This window comes from Phaenicophaeus curvirostris, chromosome 5 (assembly GCF_032191515.1).
Source record: "Phaenicophaeus curvirostris isolate KB17595 chromosome 5, BPBGC_Pcur_1.0, whole genome shotgun sequence".
Classification (NCBI taxonomy): Eukaryota; Metazoa; Chordata; class Aves; order Cuculiformes; family Cuculidae; genus Phaenicophaeus; species Phaenicophaeus curvirostris.
This window is the reverse complement of record NC_091396.1, coordinates 14,967,814-14,988,230: the sequence shown is the minus strand read 5'-3', so window position 1 is coordinate 14,988,230 and position 20,417 is coordinate 14,967,814. Positions and strand designations below refer to the sequence as shown.

At 35.1% G+C, this 20,417-nt stretch overlaps 1 protein-coding gene across 15 annotated transcripts in view; it reads left to right on the top strand.

The window, feature by feature from the left end:
• SOX6 (SRY-box transcription factor 6) overlaps positions 1-20,417 on the top strand; it is a 375,864-nt gene that overhangs the window by 181,894 nt on the left and 173,553 nt on the right. For all 15 annotated transcript variants that reach the window (XM_069857675.1, XM_069857674.1, XM_069857668.1 and 12 more), the window contains one exon: positions 16,313-16,402. In XM_069857675.1, the coding sequence (XP_069713776.1) occupies positions 16,313-16,402 (90 nt within the window). The remainder of the gene's footprint in view (positions 1-16,312; positions 16,403-20,417) is intronic.

The window sequence follows — 20,417 nt, the reverse complement described above, 5'->3', positions numbered from 1 at the left end:
GTGAGTGTTTTCAGAAAGGGTGCAACAATTTACCCTTGTAGCCTGTTTCACCACTGAAGACCACTTTGTTGTATGCGCAGAACCCAGCTTTCCACTTTAGTGCATGAAGAACCCAGTTCCCTAAAGCCTATACGTTACATGTGAGGATTAGAATTATTTGATATTTGCTGTCTGGCTTTTAGCCTGTGGTCACCTAACAAGTGTGGCATTTTTAGGGTAAAGTGCTATTATTTTCACAGGCTCAGGGTTTACAGTCATCATTTGATTTGGAAAATGTGGACTGGATGAATGGGCTTGTTCCTTTTGTAGAGGATTACAATAATACACGGAAGCTTGTGAGTGCTTCTGACAGATGTGTTGGCGGGCTGCCACTGTATGAAGGGTGCGGCTCTGACTGACAACTTGCAATTATATGATGATGAATGGTTCTGATGTGTGTTCTAGAGAAAACCACTTTCTAGAAAGTGAAAGTTGTTCATACGGTTCCTATAAAGTAAGTTTTAAGAGAGGTCCTAACTTTTGGTTTTTGTTGGTAGCCAACTTGGATCCCCTTTTCTGTCAAACTATTTTTGGTTTTGAAAAATAAGGGCCAAAGCAAAGTTTATATGGGGAAAACTAGCCTTGGCCCATTTTGGCTTAAGAAATGCTTTATCTGCATTTTTAGTCAAACTGACATCACTGTATAGATACACAAATGTGTGCACACAGAAAAATACTTAAGTACATACACGTGACTGTGCAGTGGCCAACAAGTTCACCAAAGAGAATCCATCAGGCAAAACCCACTTTTCTGGCAGGGGTATAATTCACCCATCAGTCAGCCTGTGTAGCTCATGTTAGTGTTAATGGGAGTTTCAGCCACACAACAAAGATGGAATGTACCCACAGATGACTTATAAATTATCTCTTTCTTCTCCAGATTTAATCCAGATTTTTAAAATACAGTACTGTTGGGAGTCACAGCCTCTGAGCAACAAGACAGAGAAAAAGTCCAGTATAGGAAGGCATCTGGCAAGTTGGCCCTGGCCAGTTGCTACAGAATAGGCTTGGTGGGGGCTGACTCAGTGTTGTTTTCCAACATGTGGACTGCATCTAGTAGATGATATGAATTGTCTAATTTTGGAGGAGTTCTGGATAACTTTACCTGTTAGAGTTGTGATATTGTGAATTTAAAACAAAACACCTGCAAAATAAGTCAAAGTGGGCATTAAGATTAGCATGTGCTGTCTAAGCAAGGAACAGGATGTTGTAAAACCAGTGCTTAAAGCCCCCCATAATTTTGCTTGACTTGAACAATGCTAAGAACATGTGTATCTGATCATGTAGATAGTGTATGTTTTTGGATGCAAAATTAGTGGTTTACAAGTTGATTTTGTATGATTTCTGTTTGGCCAAAGTCTGCTGACCCTTTCTGTGGAACGCTGGTTCTTGTTGTCTCTGATATAAAGGGATAAAAGCTCCTTCAAAGGAAAAAAGTATATTTTCTTAAAAGTGCAGTTTTGAGTATAGGTGGGACAGGCTCATAGTATTGAAACTTTTTCATCTAGTCTTTGCAAAAGTTGCTGTTATTAGAGAGTTATTGTTAAGCGGCCTGATCCAGTGTGGTGATTTCTGTGTGACTTTGCAGCAAACAATTATCGTGATTTTTCTGTACATTCGTTGGCAATGTGGCAATGTTTTGTTTTTACTCTCTGATCAGCAACTTAATACTCTGTAGGTTTCCACTTTTAGGGTTGGATCTCTGTCATTATCCATCTTTTGAAATTATTTCTCTTGTGAAAAAAGAACAAAAAAATGCAATCAAAATGCAGACTGTAGTGATTTAAAGTCTTTAACCTACATTCTGTAACTTGTTGCCTGCAGTCTTAGTAATTGAGCAGGTACAGTTAAAAGCTTTTGTAGGAAGGGAGATATTATTGTTTTTATATCAAAGTTCATATTTACACAACTGTTTATAAGATAATAAATTCCTTTGGGAGTTACTTTTTGCTGAAGAAGATAGTAGTTTATTTCCTGTCAGCTAAAAAGCTTTTGGACAATTCCTGAAGACATCTGGATATGGGGTCATTAACTGAAAGGAATTGTTGTTCCTAAATGCAACATGTTGTCACAATTCTTCTTACTTGCCTAAAAATAGAAAATTCTGTACTTGAGAAACTTGAGCAATCTCATTGCAGAATTAAAAAAAAATTCCATGTGACTTCAGCGTTCCTGGAGATTATCAGCAGCTCTGGGACCTATGTTGACCATTTTGCCTTGAGAAAAGCTGTGCCTGTGCATAGTGCCTTCCTTCATTTGAGGAGGGGTAAAAGTAGTGTTCATTGATCACTGGCTTAGGTTGAGTACTAGCAGTTGTTCCAGTTGACATACTAATGTATAAGATATGTATAGTTTTGAAAGAAAAAAAGGAACAAAAATAATGTATTACAGGAAGCTTAAGCCACTGAGTTCTGAAGGGTCTCTGAGTTTCACAAGAAGTAATTAAGATGTTTCCTTGCATGTTTTTCCAGGAGCCTCCATCAGGAAGTATATTAGGTGCAATAAATCTAGCAGTGGTAAAAGCTAACAACAGTCCTTGTCCCTGAGAGCTCTCAGTCAAATCTTATGATGAGAGAGAACAGGTGAACATATGATTGGTGGGGAAAAGTGGGCACCACTGACAATGATGTTAGCGTATTTGATATAGGGAGCAGCAGTCACAGTGTACCACCTGCCCAGCCATACATAAGGTGGTGTAAGTTATACCTTGCCCATAAATAAGTGTTTAAAAAAAGCTTAAGGAATCAGAGACGCGTAACTTGTGATGTTTGAGACTCTGCCTTCCTGGTGCTCATGATTATATTAATAGTGTGAGTGCAAGCGCATGAGTAGGGCTTAGGCAGGTTTGCAGCCCAGAGATTAGAGAAGTGATTAGTTGACAAAAAAGATTGTATGGTTGTCTAAATACAATGTTTTGTAGGTAACATTCAAAAAAACCAAACCAACCTGTAAGATAATTCTCATGTGGGGTTAACACAATGAAAATGCAACCAAAGGGTAAAGGATTAAGCTCAACTTTAATCTATGTTAAGAAAACTAGATAGACCAAACCATGAGCACACGGAGAAGCTGGCAGCAGCCCAAACTTCTGCCTTTGGCTTGATAGTAACAAGTCTTCACATTGCACATTGAAACCATTGTAGCCACGCTGCTTTTTCTAAATGAAGCCTATCCATACAACCTTGTATATAAAGGATCTAGCCTTTGAAATCATGCAGTGGCCTTGCTAAAGACATTCTAAAAGACTGGAAGTATAGCTTACCAGTGAGAAGTGTATGGATCCTGTTGTGAATTTTGTTATTCCTGAATTACAAGTACGTGGAGTGTATTAGACTGTGATCTATTGAATGCAATTGGAATAAAATCTTCACCTGTTACTCATGCTTTGAATTTGGTAATATATTTAAATGGCAATATAATAATATCCTGATATAGTACGTTATTCAGCATCTGAACAAAGATATTTCCTACCTGACCTGGTCTCTAGAATGGGTACATCTAAGATCATAAATCAGAAATTATAATTGAGCAATCTTTTGTGTAGTGGTTGTTCTAGTAAATTAGATTTTCTATTGGCTCTAAATATGAGAAAAATCCTTCTAAACAACTGAGTCTTTGTGAGATTGATTTGTATTTGTGTAAAGAATATATCATAAACCAGCATTAATGTACAATTTCAAAGTAGATGCATAGAATTTCATGTATGCTTAAATTTTCTGGAGAGCTACACAACTAAACCTCAGCTCATTAATTTAAACTGTTATAACTATAGAATCTGGATTAAATCAACAAAAGCAAGAAGATGAAATGTTTAAGACAGAAATCGTATAAGTTATCTTTGTTGCCTGCAATATAACTTTTAGTGAAGATTGTGATATAATTCTCTAGAGATACATTGCCTATTCCTTGCTTGTAGTGAAGAGGATTCTAGAAAAGAAAGGATGTTTATTAGCAGAGTAGGAAATAAAGAATAACTCAAAATGGATAACATGACCCCACTCTGATTTACCTTCTGTGTAGCTATGATGATTTAACTTCATGTACTGAATATGTATTTACCTCTTTGAGTAGCAGGTTTTGGAATGAGAACTCCCCAAGTATTATTAAATCTCCTCTCAGATGTTTCCAAATGACCTCCATTTTCCTGGCTCTGAAATTTATTGTATTACTATGCTGCATATTTTGGGAAGATGTATATGGTGATGGATTGTGCACCAGCTTTTGGACCAAAGATTGCTTTCTGCCAAGAAATACATGATGAGTTAATGGGTCAAGTAGTGCATCACACTGTGACATCACTTGCTCTAAGCAGACAGGGGAACAGACATAGTTCTGTCAGCTTCTGCATGGGGATGTCAAGATTTCTGTGTCAGGAGACCAAAAGGAGTCTGTGTTTGTTTTGCCACACTAGGACAGGGTGCAGCATGCACTCTTTGATTATCATTCGTGCTTTTAGTTGGTGGAGTCCATTGCAGGGAAACCAAATTCCATTTCTTGTTCACCTCGTCTTCAATTTGATATGATCAGTACTCTTCAAATTGCCATTATTTCCAAAACTGACAACTCAATCTAATTTATAAAAGTCTGAGCTGTATATGAGCACAGTTTTAGCACTGTTTTAATTCTACAGAGTGTCTGCATAACTGGTGAAAGCTTTCTTCAGTTACCCAACAGAACTTAAAACATTTTAAAATGGAAACAATTTTCCTTACATGATTAAATAATTTTTTTTTCCTCAAAAATAATTCTGATTCATCCAGTTCCCTAACAGGATGAACCTCTGTGAATGTGAAATTATCCAATTACTTGTTGTATCCTTACTGGTCAATCTGAATTCTTAGTGTCTATTAATTACCTATTATTCAATTGGCAGGGTTTTTTTTCCAGCATATTCTGTGGATGTGCTACAAACAAATTATCTTCTCAATGTCTTTGTAAAGATGAAAAAAGTGTAGTCAGTATACAAAAGTTTCACAAGTGTGGGAGTAAAAGTGTGACTTTAAAACCATCATCCATATATTGGTTGTTCAGCTTGAGGTGCTTAGGTACTGATTCTTTTCCTGAGGACCTAACTTTGTGCAGCAGTTTATCTATAGCTATATATGTTATAGCCTCAATCTTTACATTGACTTTACATTGAAACAGCTGCAGCTCTGAATGTTCAGCAATTCCTTAAATACAACCCCAAGTTTTTTAACTTCATTTTCCCAGAAAATGGAACTGTGATCCATTGTTTCTCCCTTTGCAGTTCCATCCCTCATTCATTTAATGTCTTTGAACTTTTGCAGTGAAATGTGGCCAGTGATCGTATGGGCAATGGCCTCATTTCCTCTTCGGTTCCATGGTTTTGTCTGGGGTTGCCCTATGTGCTGAATGTAGCAAGAATCCTCTAAAAAACCAAGAATGTATATATTTTCTTTAATTGCATGGGGTATTTTATTTGAAGAATTTTATCATAATGTTTGCTCACAGGGGGACTGAATTAGGAATTCCTGGACAACTTTAATTTTAGCCTTTCCATATCTTTCCAGTACTTGATTTTACAAAATCAGTAATGTTCTTTTACAAGAAAAAAATTCAGCTGTATGTATGTGGGGAAATGAAAATTTTAAGATATTATTCCTGAAGATATTTGTGCATTCTTTTCTTAAATCTTTTCACAGATTTGTAACAAACCAGCTATTATTCCTGAAACGTATATCCATGGCAAGTAGATTCATGCTTGTGAGATTTGTAAATCTTTAAAGCTGTGTTTGCTGGAATTAGCTCAGGAAAGTCTTGCTCATTCTACATTTATATTTATACAGAATATGATAGTTCTTTTAAGTCAGAGTTTTGTTAGTATAAAGGAGGCTATAGAACTGATTTTGTCAGTGTATTTTAGTCTCCTGGAAAAGACTACATCATGTGCTGTAGGGACCTTCAGAAATGGTAAGTAGAGTGGAGATTCTAGCTATTGTTTTCATTCCTTTGCATCCTTGTTTGAAGTCATTTCAAATCAAGAGCATATTATTTTGCTTTCTTTGTATTATACTTTTACATACAAAAATGCTCAAGGATTTCTCATGAAAAATTCTTTTTGTTATACAATTGTTTTAATTTCTGAATATTTTATGTAAGAGCTGAGTTAAGATTTTTATACACAATATTAAGAAGCCTTCAAATCATTAAACAGATGTTTATTACTGCATTATTAGGGTAATGAGTAGAACATGATTTGGGAGGAACAAAATAGAGGTCTTTTGAATCATCTGTGTTTTGTTCATAAATCATCTGGTGTCACAAATCTTCCAGGGAACATTAATCATTTTAACAGAACTGGTTTTTCTTGCTTTTCAAGAAGTCTTCCTGCTCCATGCCCTCCTGCAAACTAACCTGGTTTGGGGGTCACGGTAATCTGGAATTTCTGCTTTGTTAAATTGAAACGGTACTTACAAAGTCTTTAAAAAAAAAAAAGAAAAAAAAGAGAATGTGTCTGCAGAACTTCTTAACAAATTATGAAAATCAATTACAATCACCTTCAAAATAGTTCCCTTCTAAGGTGATACACAGCTGTATGATTCTGCCAATATTCAAAGCAATTCCACAGATATTTTTTTCTGAAAGGCTGTTGAGGATCTCTGTTGTTTTTGCTGTCACATCTACTGACAAGAAAAAGGTTCCTTTGAGCACTGGCTTGTTCTTTGGGAAGAGGGAGCCAGATCTGAAGAATAGGGTTGAGTGCTCAAGCACAGTGATGTTGTTCTTAGCTAAAACCTGCTTCACAGACAAAGCATTGTGGAGTGGTGCATGCTGACATTTTCCGATCAAGGGTAAGAGAACGTCTATATTTGAACACACGTCTGCTCACACTGAGTGAAATGATTGAGCCGAGCATTGTCTCACTGTGACAGGTTAGAAGATGTTCTATAACCATCACTTTGTCTCTTCCCTTCCCACTCTTGGTTCCCAAACTGTAGGGTTATTCTCATTTTGTTTGTTTGGCATGGCACTTGATAGGAGAAGACACAATGACATAAATGCCTATTTGTGTTACCAAGGAATTTATTGACATGGAATCCACGTCTTGCTTCAGCTTGCTATGAGAATCTAGGAGAGCTGTATAATGTTAATAGAAAATAAAATCTGCCTCTATGTTTTCAAGAAGATAAGTCCAGTGCGTAGGTTTAGTACATAGCTGAACACAGGCTGACATTCAGTCTGCGACTTCTTGGGCTGCTAGGGAAATTAATTTGTAGAGGAAAGATGCTATATGTCTAGATGCCATATGAAGAATGCTTTTTCCAGAGCTGTTTAACAAAGGAAGATTTAAAGATTAAATTCTCAATAGTTTGTTTGAGTAATGACAGGAAGAATGTTGCTTCAACTCACAAGTGTTTGAAAAACGTGGATACCAAAGATGAAAGTGAATTGTTTATGGTTATAGAAGGACTCTAAGAAGGAACAGAGGTAGGAGATTAACAGAAAGAACATTTAGGCCAAATATTGTGAGAAATAGCATATCTATTTAAGACAAGTGGACTTTGATGGAGCTATAATGAAGTTTTTGAGATCTACTTCCATTAACAAAACCCTTCTTGAGCAAAATAACAAATATTGCAAATCCTATTGATTTTGTGACTTTAATGATACGTAGTAAAAGACAGGAAAATACATGTATCCTTCTCCTTTATTCTATCACTTTATGTAGTATTTTGGCTGGGGATTTCAAGCAAATTGTGGTCCCCTTTTCCTGATAATCTGTGGTTGCAGTTGTTTAAAGCCCGAGGCTCTGTCTTGCCAGTATTATATGGTCACTTGGGAAGTAAATAGAGGTGCACATACTTAAGGAATAGGTGATTACTTATAATTCAGAGTATACTATCATTGTAATGCAAATAAGGCAATAAAGCCTATTTAACAGTAAAATATAGTTTATAATGGAAAGAAAAATTTAAATGGAGGAGTGAATGTACATGTAGTTTTGACAGACTTAAAAGATATTTCTCTTCTACTAGTATGCCAAAAGATTGCATCCAAGCGATTGCTTTGATACTTAAGAAATCTCCTTTTGACATACGTAGTGTATTGTCTAGTGCAGTGTTCAAGAAATTAACATTTTCCTGAAGTAATCATACACAATTAAGTGACCAAATAGTTCTGAGGCAATGCAACTATATTTCACAGGAACTAAATATATTTCTTCACACTGATCCTGCATGTTTTAGTTGAGCAGTCATTAGCATGTTTATAATGGTTCTAATTTAGCACAACATTTTCTGAATTTTATCCTTGAGTCATTTACAAATTGTTCATATTGAGTAAACAAAGGAAACAGATTGCATTTTATACTTAGTAATTTATCTGAAAGAAGAGGGGAGGGTTAATTGTCTGAAAGTTTTGCTCTGTTTGGGGAAGTGATTCTAGTCTTACATTGCTTGGCACACAATGCCTTTTTCCCTCTGTTCTGGGAAAAAAATAAAAAAAGAATGGAGGAGTGAGTAAAATGAAAAATTAGGAGCAGGACTAGATTTGCCACTCCCAAAGGGGAGTGTGGAGCAGAATTGGAGCTGGCACGAGATTATCTAAAACAGTTGGTGCATTCCTTAATGATCAAGTGCTTGAGAAGTCCAGCTCTCTCTCACAGAGCATCTGTGTTGGTGTTTATATCCATGCCCTGCTGTATGGGAAAAGCATGCTTTCTCTTGTTGCTTTTCTAAAAATAGTGTGGCATATAGCATTGTATGAGTTATTTTAAGAGAACAAAAACATTTACAAGGTTAAAGGTCTGCTTTTCAATAAATAAACAAAAATAAAGGTCAGAACTGTATCTTGGGTTATTCTTTCCATGAAATTCAAACTCCTTTTTATTGAATTTTGCACTAAAGAATTCCTGTTGAAACAAGACATTTTAGGCAGAATTAGTACAAGCTTTAGACTCTACAGTTTTTCCCACTGACCACATCATAGAAAGCAGGTCTGGAAATCACCCCCAGTTAAATTCCAGCATTTCTGTATAGAATGTCTGTTGCTTCATGCAAGATCTAGACCATTCAAGTAGTGCAAATGAATTCAGAGGAAAACCAGAACATTTTAATGCCTAATTATTTTTAGTGAGCTTGGAGAGTTTTAATTAAAAGTTAAGAGAGCACTCCAAGCTCTTACAGTTCTAATTTTATCATATTGTGGAAATCTTGTTGCTGTGAAAAAATGTACAGTAGTTGGCAGATTCACTTGGTTCCCTGTCCTAAACAAAACTGTACTGTTAGGTAGTCAGAACTCAGTCACATTTGCTTTATCGCTCCTGCGAGAAAGCTTCTACAGAGAGCTGACTGTCTTTTGCATGTGATTGTATTTGGGAAGGCTTCTTTTTTTTGTTTGTCTTTTGTTTTCCATTTTGTTTTGGTTTTCTAGTACTGACTACAGGCTGCACTGAGCATCAGAACCAAGTTCTAATTCTGATCAGAAATATAGTAGATGTTCAGCAAAACCATTGTGAGATGTGCAGTCCGTACCAGAAATGTCACAGAGTCAATAGCCAAGGTAGACAAAGAGGTGGATAGAAATGAGTCAGTATGAGAAGAAGGAATAAGCAACTGGCCAGGATTACTTGGCTCCCTAATGGCAGGACAAAGATACAGAATTTGGAGTTATTTCTTTTGTAATTTGCAGTAAATGTAGCAAAGGGAATCATCAGGTTTCCAGTTCTAAATGACATGTTACTAATTTTTTTTGTTGTGATCGTATTTTTGTTTTTCAAGAACTTGACTATTGAAAGCTTATTTAATCAAGAAAATCTTGAAAAGTTGGCCAAAGACATCAGTTCACTGGCTACCAAAACATATGAATTGCCTTACAGTTTAATTTTCTGTTAGAGAAAGACAATTAATTACTGTATGAGAACAGTGTGGAAATTGAGCAGGATGAGATGAGTTTCCCCTGACCTGCCTTTCCACTGACAGCAAGACAGAAGCCAAGCTGCTTACAAGCAAGAGACAGTGGCAGTGTATTGCAGCTATGGATGTTAAGCCTTCAGGCTGATTTTTGATTAGTTTTGTATTGTTGCTGTCTCTGTTTCTTTTATTTTAAGTTTATTTAAACAGGAAAGGATAATTTATGTTTGAAAGAAGAAAAAAAGTAACTATGGCAACAAGGAATCTCTGTTAGTAAAATTATACAAACTTTATGCCCTTGGATTAAAAAAGAATACCTAGTACCACCCAGCAGTTAAGTTTCTGATAGTCATGGTTAGGTGATGTTTTCATTTCTCGAGTCATGAATGTAAATATAAAGTCTTTAATTTAATTTTGAATTGTTAGAAGACTACAAAATAGAGTTCTTTGAAAGTGAATTAAAGCAATATTTTGCCTTTCCCTTTGAAATTTCCCTACTGAAATGTTAGAATTTGCATAAAATACATAGTATGAAGCATCAGAATTAGGAAATATTTTAATGATAGTGATCTATGCTAGATGATGCTCTACCTCAAAGAAATCTGATGGGCAGTGGACTCACTAAAGGCCCATAAGCAAGGTGTTGTTATGCACTCAGCGTTGGATCAATTAATCACATGTCTCAACACAGGTATATTAAAACTCATCACTGGATTAAAAAAAATGTACTTAATTTTCTGAATAATTCACATTTTTTGTAAATGGATCAAATGATAGCACCAATGGACCTGTTGTTTCAGTTTAATTGTAAGAAACAAACACTGATTAGGGTAAATCTAAATCATGCTTGATATTTATTCAGAAATATTTGTAAAGTACTGATTTTATTTAGATTTTTCTGCTCTGGACAGGATTTAGTATTCCATGAAGAATACTGAAGCAAACCTTCTTTCAGATGTGTGTTGGGTTGTGGTGTTATTATTTTAGATGTCAGTTCCTTAGCTTTACTCACTCAAATAATGAAAATTTGAAATTGAGGCATGGCAAAAGTACAACAGGGAACAGGACAACCAAATGGTAGCCACTGCAATGTTTATTTGCAGCTTATTTGGGTTTTGGGTAAAAAGGCAGCTCTTCTCCTATAGTAGGAGTCCAGTGTGGTAGGCCTTGTAAGCACACAAATGTCTGTCCCAAGGAGTTCATAACCACATTAAACACTTTTTTTTCAAAGAAAAAACCCCTACACAACACTTTTTCTCTGACAAATACTTAATAGATGCTGACAGGGTAATTCCACTTGTGCTGTTTGTGTCACGGTATAGACTTGAACAAGGCATTTGAACTCATTTGACAAAGGCTGTTCCAAAGGACATATTTTCTCCTGTGGAGATGAAGGTAAATAACTTTAATGAGAGTAGCTTAGAGAATATGGAACATTAGGGATGCAGATACTTGCATGTTGTCAGGTAGTCCCAAAGCCTGCGAAAGTATAATCTTTTTATGTTTAGCAATATCTACTAAATTGTAATGGGGTATAATTATAGACTATAGTTCTGAAATAGTGACAAAGATAACACTAATCCTGTAGTGTTGTTCTTCTAAAATGCAGAAAAGAATTTTATCCTGCTCCTATTGAGGATGTGATCATGTTTTAGAACAGTTTCTTTTGTAGCATGCCTGTTGCCTCTTCTAATTCCTCTCCACTTTGTCTTTCCTAGTGCTTCTTTCCTTGAAATGTAACAGTTTAGATGCATGTAGAAATGTCACCTATACCTCTGATTGAATTATATTTTTGTATTGTTTATGAACTTGCTATGCATTTGCAATCATTATTAATAAATCAATGTGCTTCTGTCTTCTGTCACAAAGTTATGTATGTATTCAAAAGAATTGTATGCAAAACAAGTTATGTTTTAGAACTCATATCATTAATAATTATCAGCTTGCAGTATTGTTACAACGTGTTTCGAGGGAAGCTTACTATAAAAGGAATAACAAGGCACTGCACAGTAGCAAGAATAAGACAGTTCAATTGATCACTGGTGTAGGTGTTATAAATATGCCAGTCTGTACTATAGTATTTTATTAAGTCTGAAAAAGTCAAAGCTGATTTGAAATAATAATGTCTGACAGTCAGTGCTTTGAAGTTTTGCTGCTGCACTCTCACATTTAGGCTTTCTTTTATGTATGACTTTACCATAAAAAACAAATACACACGGCATGAATGCTTTTTTTTTTTTTCCCCTGGTATCTGTATTTCAAAGAAAGTAATAAGAGGTTACTTCAGTGAATTAAAAGGGAAATTAAAAGGAACAACTCCCTAAAGTTGATGAAGATAGGTGCAGGCCACTATAAGGTCATACAGTATTCATGTGAGCTATAGCTAGGGTTGGTAACTTGTTGAAGACAGTAAAAGTGAAATTAAAAACAGAAGGGGTGAAAAATAAAGAAGAGGCAAGAGGCAAAAGCTATCCTTGATAGGGACAAGATGACTTTCATTCAGTCAGAAGAACTTGAGAGCTTGGCTGTGATAGTTAACACACTCGTTCTTCATCATCGGTCATGCAACAAAGAGCTGGATTCCATCCATTCCATGACTGATTGATTACCCAATGGACAAATGTTAATTCTTTTCATCGAAGCATTGTCATTTTGGAGAGATCCTTTTAATCTAATACCTAGGCTTTATTTCTCTGCCTTTTTTTCCCTCTGCTTATTTATCTTTTAACATCTTCTTCTTATTCACCTCTGCAAAACTGTCATGTCTAACAAGATTCCCACAGTACTTTAAACTCTTTTAGTCTATAATTAAAATTGCTAACCAAGTATGGAATAAACCCTGATATTAAATAACACTCAATATTTCACTTAGTCATCTCAGTCTAATTATACTTAACCTGTTTGCTGCCCTTGAAAAAAATTTTTCCTAGTTCACAAGGAAAGAATATAAAGGATGAGAAGCTGTGCTAATTTAATAAATTGCTCCATTGCAACTCAACGAGTTTGATCTTACATGTGTCAGTATAGAATAATATGCTGCTTTGTGGCATTTTGTGATATCATCATTAGCTCGATTGTGGTTTATAAAGTCAGTGAGAAGAGATAAAAATGTATAAATGCTAATTTTCTTCTTTGCTTCCTTTATTATTGTCTTTAACTAGAATACACCTGAATTTTGAAAATGCTGGGATCCACAAGGTTTTGGAATGGTTCTGAAGCAGAGACTCAGTGCAGGGAGAGTGATGCAGTGCAGATGTGAACACAGGCTTCTTCAGCATTCAGTGCTGGATTCTGAGTTGTTTTGTTTTTATAATGAATCAAATCAGAAAATTAATCAATATGCATAAAGACATTTTACTGATGTCAGAAGATATCTTTTTATATTTTATATGTGTGTAAAAATTAATTTTCAGCACAGAAAGAAGAGACAATGCTTTTATGATTCACAAACCTTTTCAAACTGTGTGTTTGTGAACACAGAATACAGAACTTGAAGGCAGACATGCCTTTGAAGTATAAGCCTTTATATATAGTTTTGTGTCTGACGTGGAAGACCTCCAGAGAGCTTTAACATGTATCGTTATTTTAAATTCTAAAAACTACACAGATAAAATCTGCTAATTGAAATGTTTGCAGGAAGTGCTAAAGAGTTATTTATATAATGTTAGGAAAAAAAGTTTATTAAAAATCTTATTGTGTGTTTTTGTAATCTTCCCAATAACAAAATACAGTAGCTATAAATTGTGTGATCAGCTCAGTTACATACAGTTAGAATGAGGTCAGAGCGTTTATAGAAATGTTTTGTAGGGAATTTTTCAGTCGCTTATAGAAATAAAAATTGTAACTAGCAATGTGATAATATTCAAAAAGAAGGCACACAGAGAGACCTGTTTTCATTCCAATTCATTCTCAGTCTGTCTTTAGAAATATGCTTCTTGCCCATATGTAATATAAAAACAATACAGACAAATATGGATGTTCATAGGAAGAGTAAGAGAAGAAATAAAAGAGTGCTTTGTGGAAAGCATTTTATCAATTGCTGTAATAGTCTAATTATTTTCTTAAAAAGGAAAAAAAACTAAATGTTTTTCCTTCTTTGTGTGAATTGAGGAAAATATCTTAGTTACAAAATAATAGAGTACATAACCTATAACAACTATCAAAATAAAACTCTAAAATTCTTTTTTTTCAGGGATGAGGGGTCTGAAATTTTGGCAGGGCAGAAACATAGAAACATCTTTTTAAACTAATGATATCACAAAAAAGGACAAATTATAATGTTCTATTGATAATTGATGGTTATTTCTCGAATCTTCTATTATCAGTCCAGAACTCATAAAAGTAATAAGTGCCTGTTATTGTTAAAAGTAAATTGTTATTATATAACAAGTATTTTAAGTCTGCCTATTGCAACTTACAGCTCCTTAATTTTGTCTCTTTCATGGAAAGATATAATTAGTAAATAAATTAGCTTTCCTACTGAAATATTACTTCAAAAACATTCACGAGCTGTGTTGTCTTTCCACGGAGGCTTGCACGGTGAAAATGTGTTGCAATTAAAACTTGATCTTTGATGTTTTTGTAGTTACAGTTTACGTTGCTTTCAACTGGTTTTCAGGGTTGGTTGGTTTGTTTGTTTCTTTGTGGTGTTTGTTGTTGTTGTTTCATTTTCTGTGTGGTTTTTTTTTGTTTTGTTTTGCTCAAATGAGTGTTGCTAATGTGAATTTTCAGGCTGAAACTACTTGCACTCTAAAATGTGATTGGCCTTCCAAACTTTTCATGTTTAAACTTCTCCCTGCGTCTTTAACTCCTCCTTTTGTGACCTTTTTGAATGTTTCTCCTCCCTCTGAATATTTTTAGAATTCTCTGAGGTGGAACAAAATGTTACCCATTGCATTGATGCAATCTGTATTGCCATTCTTCATCTGAGCTTTTTGCTTTTGTTTTCACTTGCGTGAGTGCTTCTGATGGAAGTGATGACATGAGAACTTGAGACAAGATTTGGCCTTCATCTGCCAGTAATTTAGTAGAAGATACATCAGGCTGAACTCTGCCTTCTTGTACACTCCAGTGTTAATTTAATTCTTAAGTGACTGGAGTAGGATCGGTGCAAATGTTGACAAAACTAGTTATTTAGAGAGCATTGTGTAAATTGATTTCCTCCTAACACAAACACCAGCTTACTATGACAGTTTCTAACAAGCTAAGGTGTATGGCTATTCCCAGTGTAGGATCTAAGAAACACTGTGCTCAGCACCACCCAGAGTGATATGTGGTCTTATAATGAAGGCTATTTGGAAACATTTGTTTTAGAAATGGAGTTGCATTTAAAGAATATTTTTGATGTCTTGCTAAACTGGCCCTAAAGGCTTCCAAGGAGTTTAGTATAGATGTTATTGATGGGTGAATACAAATGAGAGTAAATGCACAATGCTTAATGGAGATTCTGTTATTACCAACATGGAAGGGAAGTGTTCCGACTGTGTGTAATGTTTTCTTGATAATTGTTTATTAATCGGAATTGAGGTTCTTAAAGTCATAAAGCTGGATCGCAACATCTACCATAAGAATTCCCATCTTAAAAATCATCTTTTGTAAGTTATCTGGAAGGCTGTATATAACTTAGACTTCAGAGCCAATTAGTTTAATTTAGGAACTGGAAAAACCTTTAGAATTTATTGAAGCCTGTTATGCTCAATATCAAATTTTCTAGCGGAATTGGGGATTGATAGTGTGAAACTTACTGAGGCCAATCTTCTACTTTCTCCTTAGAGTAACGACTTCAGTGACAGTTTCGCGTACAGAAGGCCTCCCGGTCTGGGGCAAAGATTTGAAATGTATAATGAACTTCAAATCACGAAAGCATATCTTCTTATCATTGCATGTTGTTTATAGTGTACAGAGAAAATTTCTGATACTGCGAACATCCAGCATGTAGAATGCTTTTATGAATTCCATGGAGACATTATATGAATAACTTTCACATTGACATGGGTATAAAAATGGGTTTCAGATGTCACTGTGTGCCAAATTTCCAAAAAAAACTTCTAAATCTTCATGTATAATTTTGAGTGTACGATCATTCTCAAATGAAAAAGACAGAATTTGTATATACATTGGCAATCTATGCATGTAAATTGGCAGTTAGCAAGCATAAATCCTGAACGAAGTTTTTCTTTCAATTAGACCCTTGTTAAATCCATAGTAACTCCATTAACCTCGGTGGAATTACTTTGGATTTAAAATGCAGTTAAATGACAACTCTGTCTGGCTTCAAGTTCATTTCCCCTTGAAACTATGGTCAAACTAGAACAGGGAGAACAGTTGTAAAAAGAAAGTGTTTTCCTGATGTGTGAGAATATATTCGATGATTATTTTCCTTTTTTTTTTTTTAAATATAGATTCATCCTGCATGGAAAAGCTACTTTCTAAAGACTGGAAGGAGAAGATGGAAAAATTAAACACAACAGATCTCCTTGGAGAAATTAAAGGTATCTCACTAGATCAAATTTTAAATGCTTGCATGTATTTTAAAAAAGGGATTCAGGATTTTTTAAAGTTCAGAAAAAACCCAATAGAGATAACAGTGATAACTAGAAGGTGCTTTCCTCTTTCCATTCAGCCTATCCTGGCTTTTAAAGTTTATCTTTGAGATGATAGATGTGTCTGCCAAATAATTAAATTACAGAAAGTCACAATCAGTTATAGGCAGTATCAAGATGTTATCAGAAACTCCAGGTTAGTTACATTAGTTCATTGACATTAGCTATATATCACTGTGTCCAGAGGAAGGAGGACATGTCTTGAAAACATGGAGTTTCTAGTACTTGGTACTGTTTCTTACTAGTTGTATAGACTATTTGTAGAAACTCCTTTCAGATTATAAAAGGTGATAATCGTGTGGTTGTTGTTCTAAATATTTGATTCAGAATTGGAACAAAAGTTACATTTTTTTTATGTTCATGCTATTTCTGTGGAGAAAGAACAACTGTGGATGAAATTCAGAACTTACTGAATTCAGTGCAAGTTTTATTGCATGTAGAGAGAGCACTTTACAGTATTTCCAAGATTGGTGGAACCAGCAATCTAGTAAAAGCACAGTTCCCTTTACAGTAAAGTTCTGCATAGAAAACTTGAAGTATTTTTCCTCACCCATCAATTCTTCCATGGATTTCCTTAGTGATAAGAAATTCAGTGTTCTTGATTATGCAAGGTGATTTTTTATCCTGTGAGATGGAGTCATAGGGCATGTTTGATGAGTGCACAAGATACTTAACATTTATTTTTCTTCATTGGTATAATTTTATTAAATTGCAGCTATGAATATGTGCAAAAATAAAGAATTATGTGAATCATATTAATAAATCTTTACTAGTGTAAAAAAAAAAGAAAAATAAGTAAAGGTACTACTTTATGAAAATTGATATTTAGAGCTTTACATTTCCACCGGGGAAACTTAATAGTTCAATTTTTTTATTATACAAACAGATGAAGGATTGACCCTTTTCAAGAAGTAAGTTATGTATAATTGGTCCCTTCAGCTGATTCAGGACAAAAATATGTTGGATTCTTCTGTTGGATTTTTTTGGTAGAATTATGACACTGAATATATATTAGGCAGGTAAGAATCCCTATAGCAATGTCAGTGGCAGAAATATAGTATGCGATTTTACAGGCAGATGTTAAAATAAACTGTAGTAAAAATCCAGCAGAATTATGTCTTGAAATCACATTCTATTTAAAGACGTATTGTCTCTCGATAGCGTGGAAAACATTGGATGCTAGTTTGTTCGTTAATTGCACAATATAACTCTAGTCTTTGAATAGAAACTACTTGAACACTATTAGTGAATCAAAATTGAAAGAGGTGGAATCTCTAACAATGCAGAATAACGTTCTTTATTCTTTTATATAGCACAAAAAGCTTTTTCATGAGCTTTCATATATTAAAAAAAGTTTGTTTTTCTGGATTTATGTTGTTCTTCCTATTTTTTTAGTATTTATATTCACTGCAGAGTGAATGGGTAGAGTTCTTACTCCTAAACCTTTTCTCATCTGCCTACAAAGCATTCTTACTCAGATTTGAAAGAATTTTAAACTCATTCAACTACCTTTTCTAGGGATATAGATTATTAGCTGTATAAAAAGGCTCACCAGATATATGTGTTGACAGTCATTCAGCTAGTTTTCGCAACTGCTTCCTTTGTCTTATCCCTAGGTATCTATTCTTAAGTGGTCTAAATGTCTGCAGTATACCTTTCCGCTACTAGCTAACTTCCAGCAAGGCACAGTGCTGAATCTTTGCTACTATAACTGCATTTAGTATTTTTCACGAGCAGGCAAAAATACAGAAAAGCATACACAAACATCGAAGATGCATGATGATTGCTGTTATGTTGTGTTTTACAGTTAGAGTATTCACACCTCTTAACAAACACATTATTGCCATTTTATAGAACAAGAATACAAGATGCAGAGGGCATAGTGAGAGTAGCAGTAGCTCTGAAGTAGGACTTCTTTCCTTCGGGCTCCCAAGCTGGTGGCCAATCCACTGTCTTCAGGCTTTTTAGCTCTCAGCTGATAGAATCGCTATCAACCTAGTAGCCTGGTATTAAGTCATATTAGCATTTGTGTGCCTTAAATCATCTCAGAAAGAGAAAAAACCCACCCCAGCCCTGACAATCTAGCCCACAGCAGTATGAAAATCAGATTACAAGAAGGAAATAAAGCAAAGAGAATTTTTAATCTGACAAAGAAGCACACTTAAACCCAAAATATTTTCAGTGTTCAAGGTGGCGGATATCCAAATCACAAAATTCCTTTTCATAGTGCTGAATGATTTCCAGTTCGGTAACTGGCAGGGCATGCTGAGGTCTGAAAGAACTAGTTTTGAAAATGTGTCATCTTTGGGAGGGCCAATATATTTTTCATTTATTTCCATTGGATACTAAATAAATTTATTTAACTAGCTGATATCTTTGGCTTTTGTGCAGACTTTCTACTCGTGTTACTGAGAGCCTAACTTAAAGATTTGAAGTGATGAAGTAAAAATAAACACATGAGCTGATTAGGGAAAAAAAACTTGATTATAAGAATGTGAAGTGTGGTCCTATAAAGAACCGCTCTTTGCACTGACTGTTACTGGGAATTGTTTATTCTAGAGAGAAGGCGTTGCTCTTGCTAAGGATAACCTGAGCACATGCTCTTCCTCTGTGTCTGCACAACTAGAACCACCCCCCCCTTCAGCATCTTGGTTGTGGAAAGTCAGTTCACTAAGAATCGGTACCAGAAAAGGGATGAAAGCAGAAAAAAAAAGCTACCACTGACACAAACTGTTTCTATTCATGTTTGGGAAGCATACAGATGAAAAGAAAAGATAAGTGGCTGAGAGAAACAAATAAAAATGGTATTTTCTTGTTTTACCTTCTATATTTAGAACACAATAGTGTTAATCAAGATATAATTATAAACTATATCTATTAATTCAAACAATAGAGGCCAATACAAAAGTAACAGTGAATAATTTATTTTTTCTCTAAGTGGGATTGTTCCTGCTCACAATTACTTTTGCATAGCGTGCTTCATTTGTAAAACTGCTTTTTTTGAGTTTCTTTATTAGGGTTTCAGTTATTGATAATGATCCAGATTCTTCCTTGAATTTCAGCCAAACAAGCCATTGACTTCAGGGAGGTTGCATGAAACTCAGAGAAGCATTTGGCAGAATGCTTTGTAGCCAAATACCAGTGGTTAAATAAGTCTGCTTGTTCATTTGATATGTTTATAAATGAAACACACAGGTCAAATTTTCAAGGGTCTCTGAAGCAGTTGAGCTGAGTTAAATGACCTGCTCACCTGGAAAAAACCCCACAGCTGCCTATGCAAATCATCTGATTGTATGCTATTTTCCAGTGTGTGCATGCAAATACGTTTATTTAAGGTATACAGGCAATTCATTAGGCTTTTGCAGTGTTGGTTTTTTTTGTATAAAAATTAAGTTCAGGAAATACTTTTCATTCTGATTTTTGTTATCATGAATTTGAATAAACAAAGTCTTGCAGGACTCTGCTAAATTTCCAGATATTTGGCTGAACAGAGTTCTATCCTCATCCCCCATTGCTGCATGGATTTCTGTTGCTTAGTAATCTAGTTTTCCTTCAGCAGCCACAGCTAGGCAAAGTAGCAGCATTTATCACTGTACAGAGTCTGTTTTAAGTTTTCAATTTCTGTTCCAAATATAAATCTTTGGAACAGCATAGTCTTGCATGCATCAGGCAGTTGTCCTGCTGAAATAGCCCACAATGGTCTTTCTCAGCATGCAGGGTCTTTGAAGATCAAATAAGTATTATATAAGTCAGTATTTAAGTAACTTAAGCAATGATGTTATCATGAAAGGGTCAGAATTGGTCTAGCAGTCTTACAGAAAAGTGACTCTTGGGTCACCAGCTACTGTGTTGCAGGTCAGTTCTCTGGCTTCATTGGTGGTGTTTACAACTGGGACTATCTGTA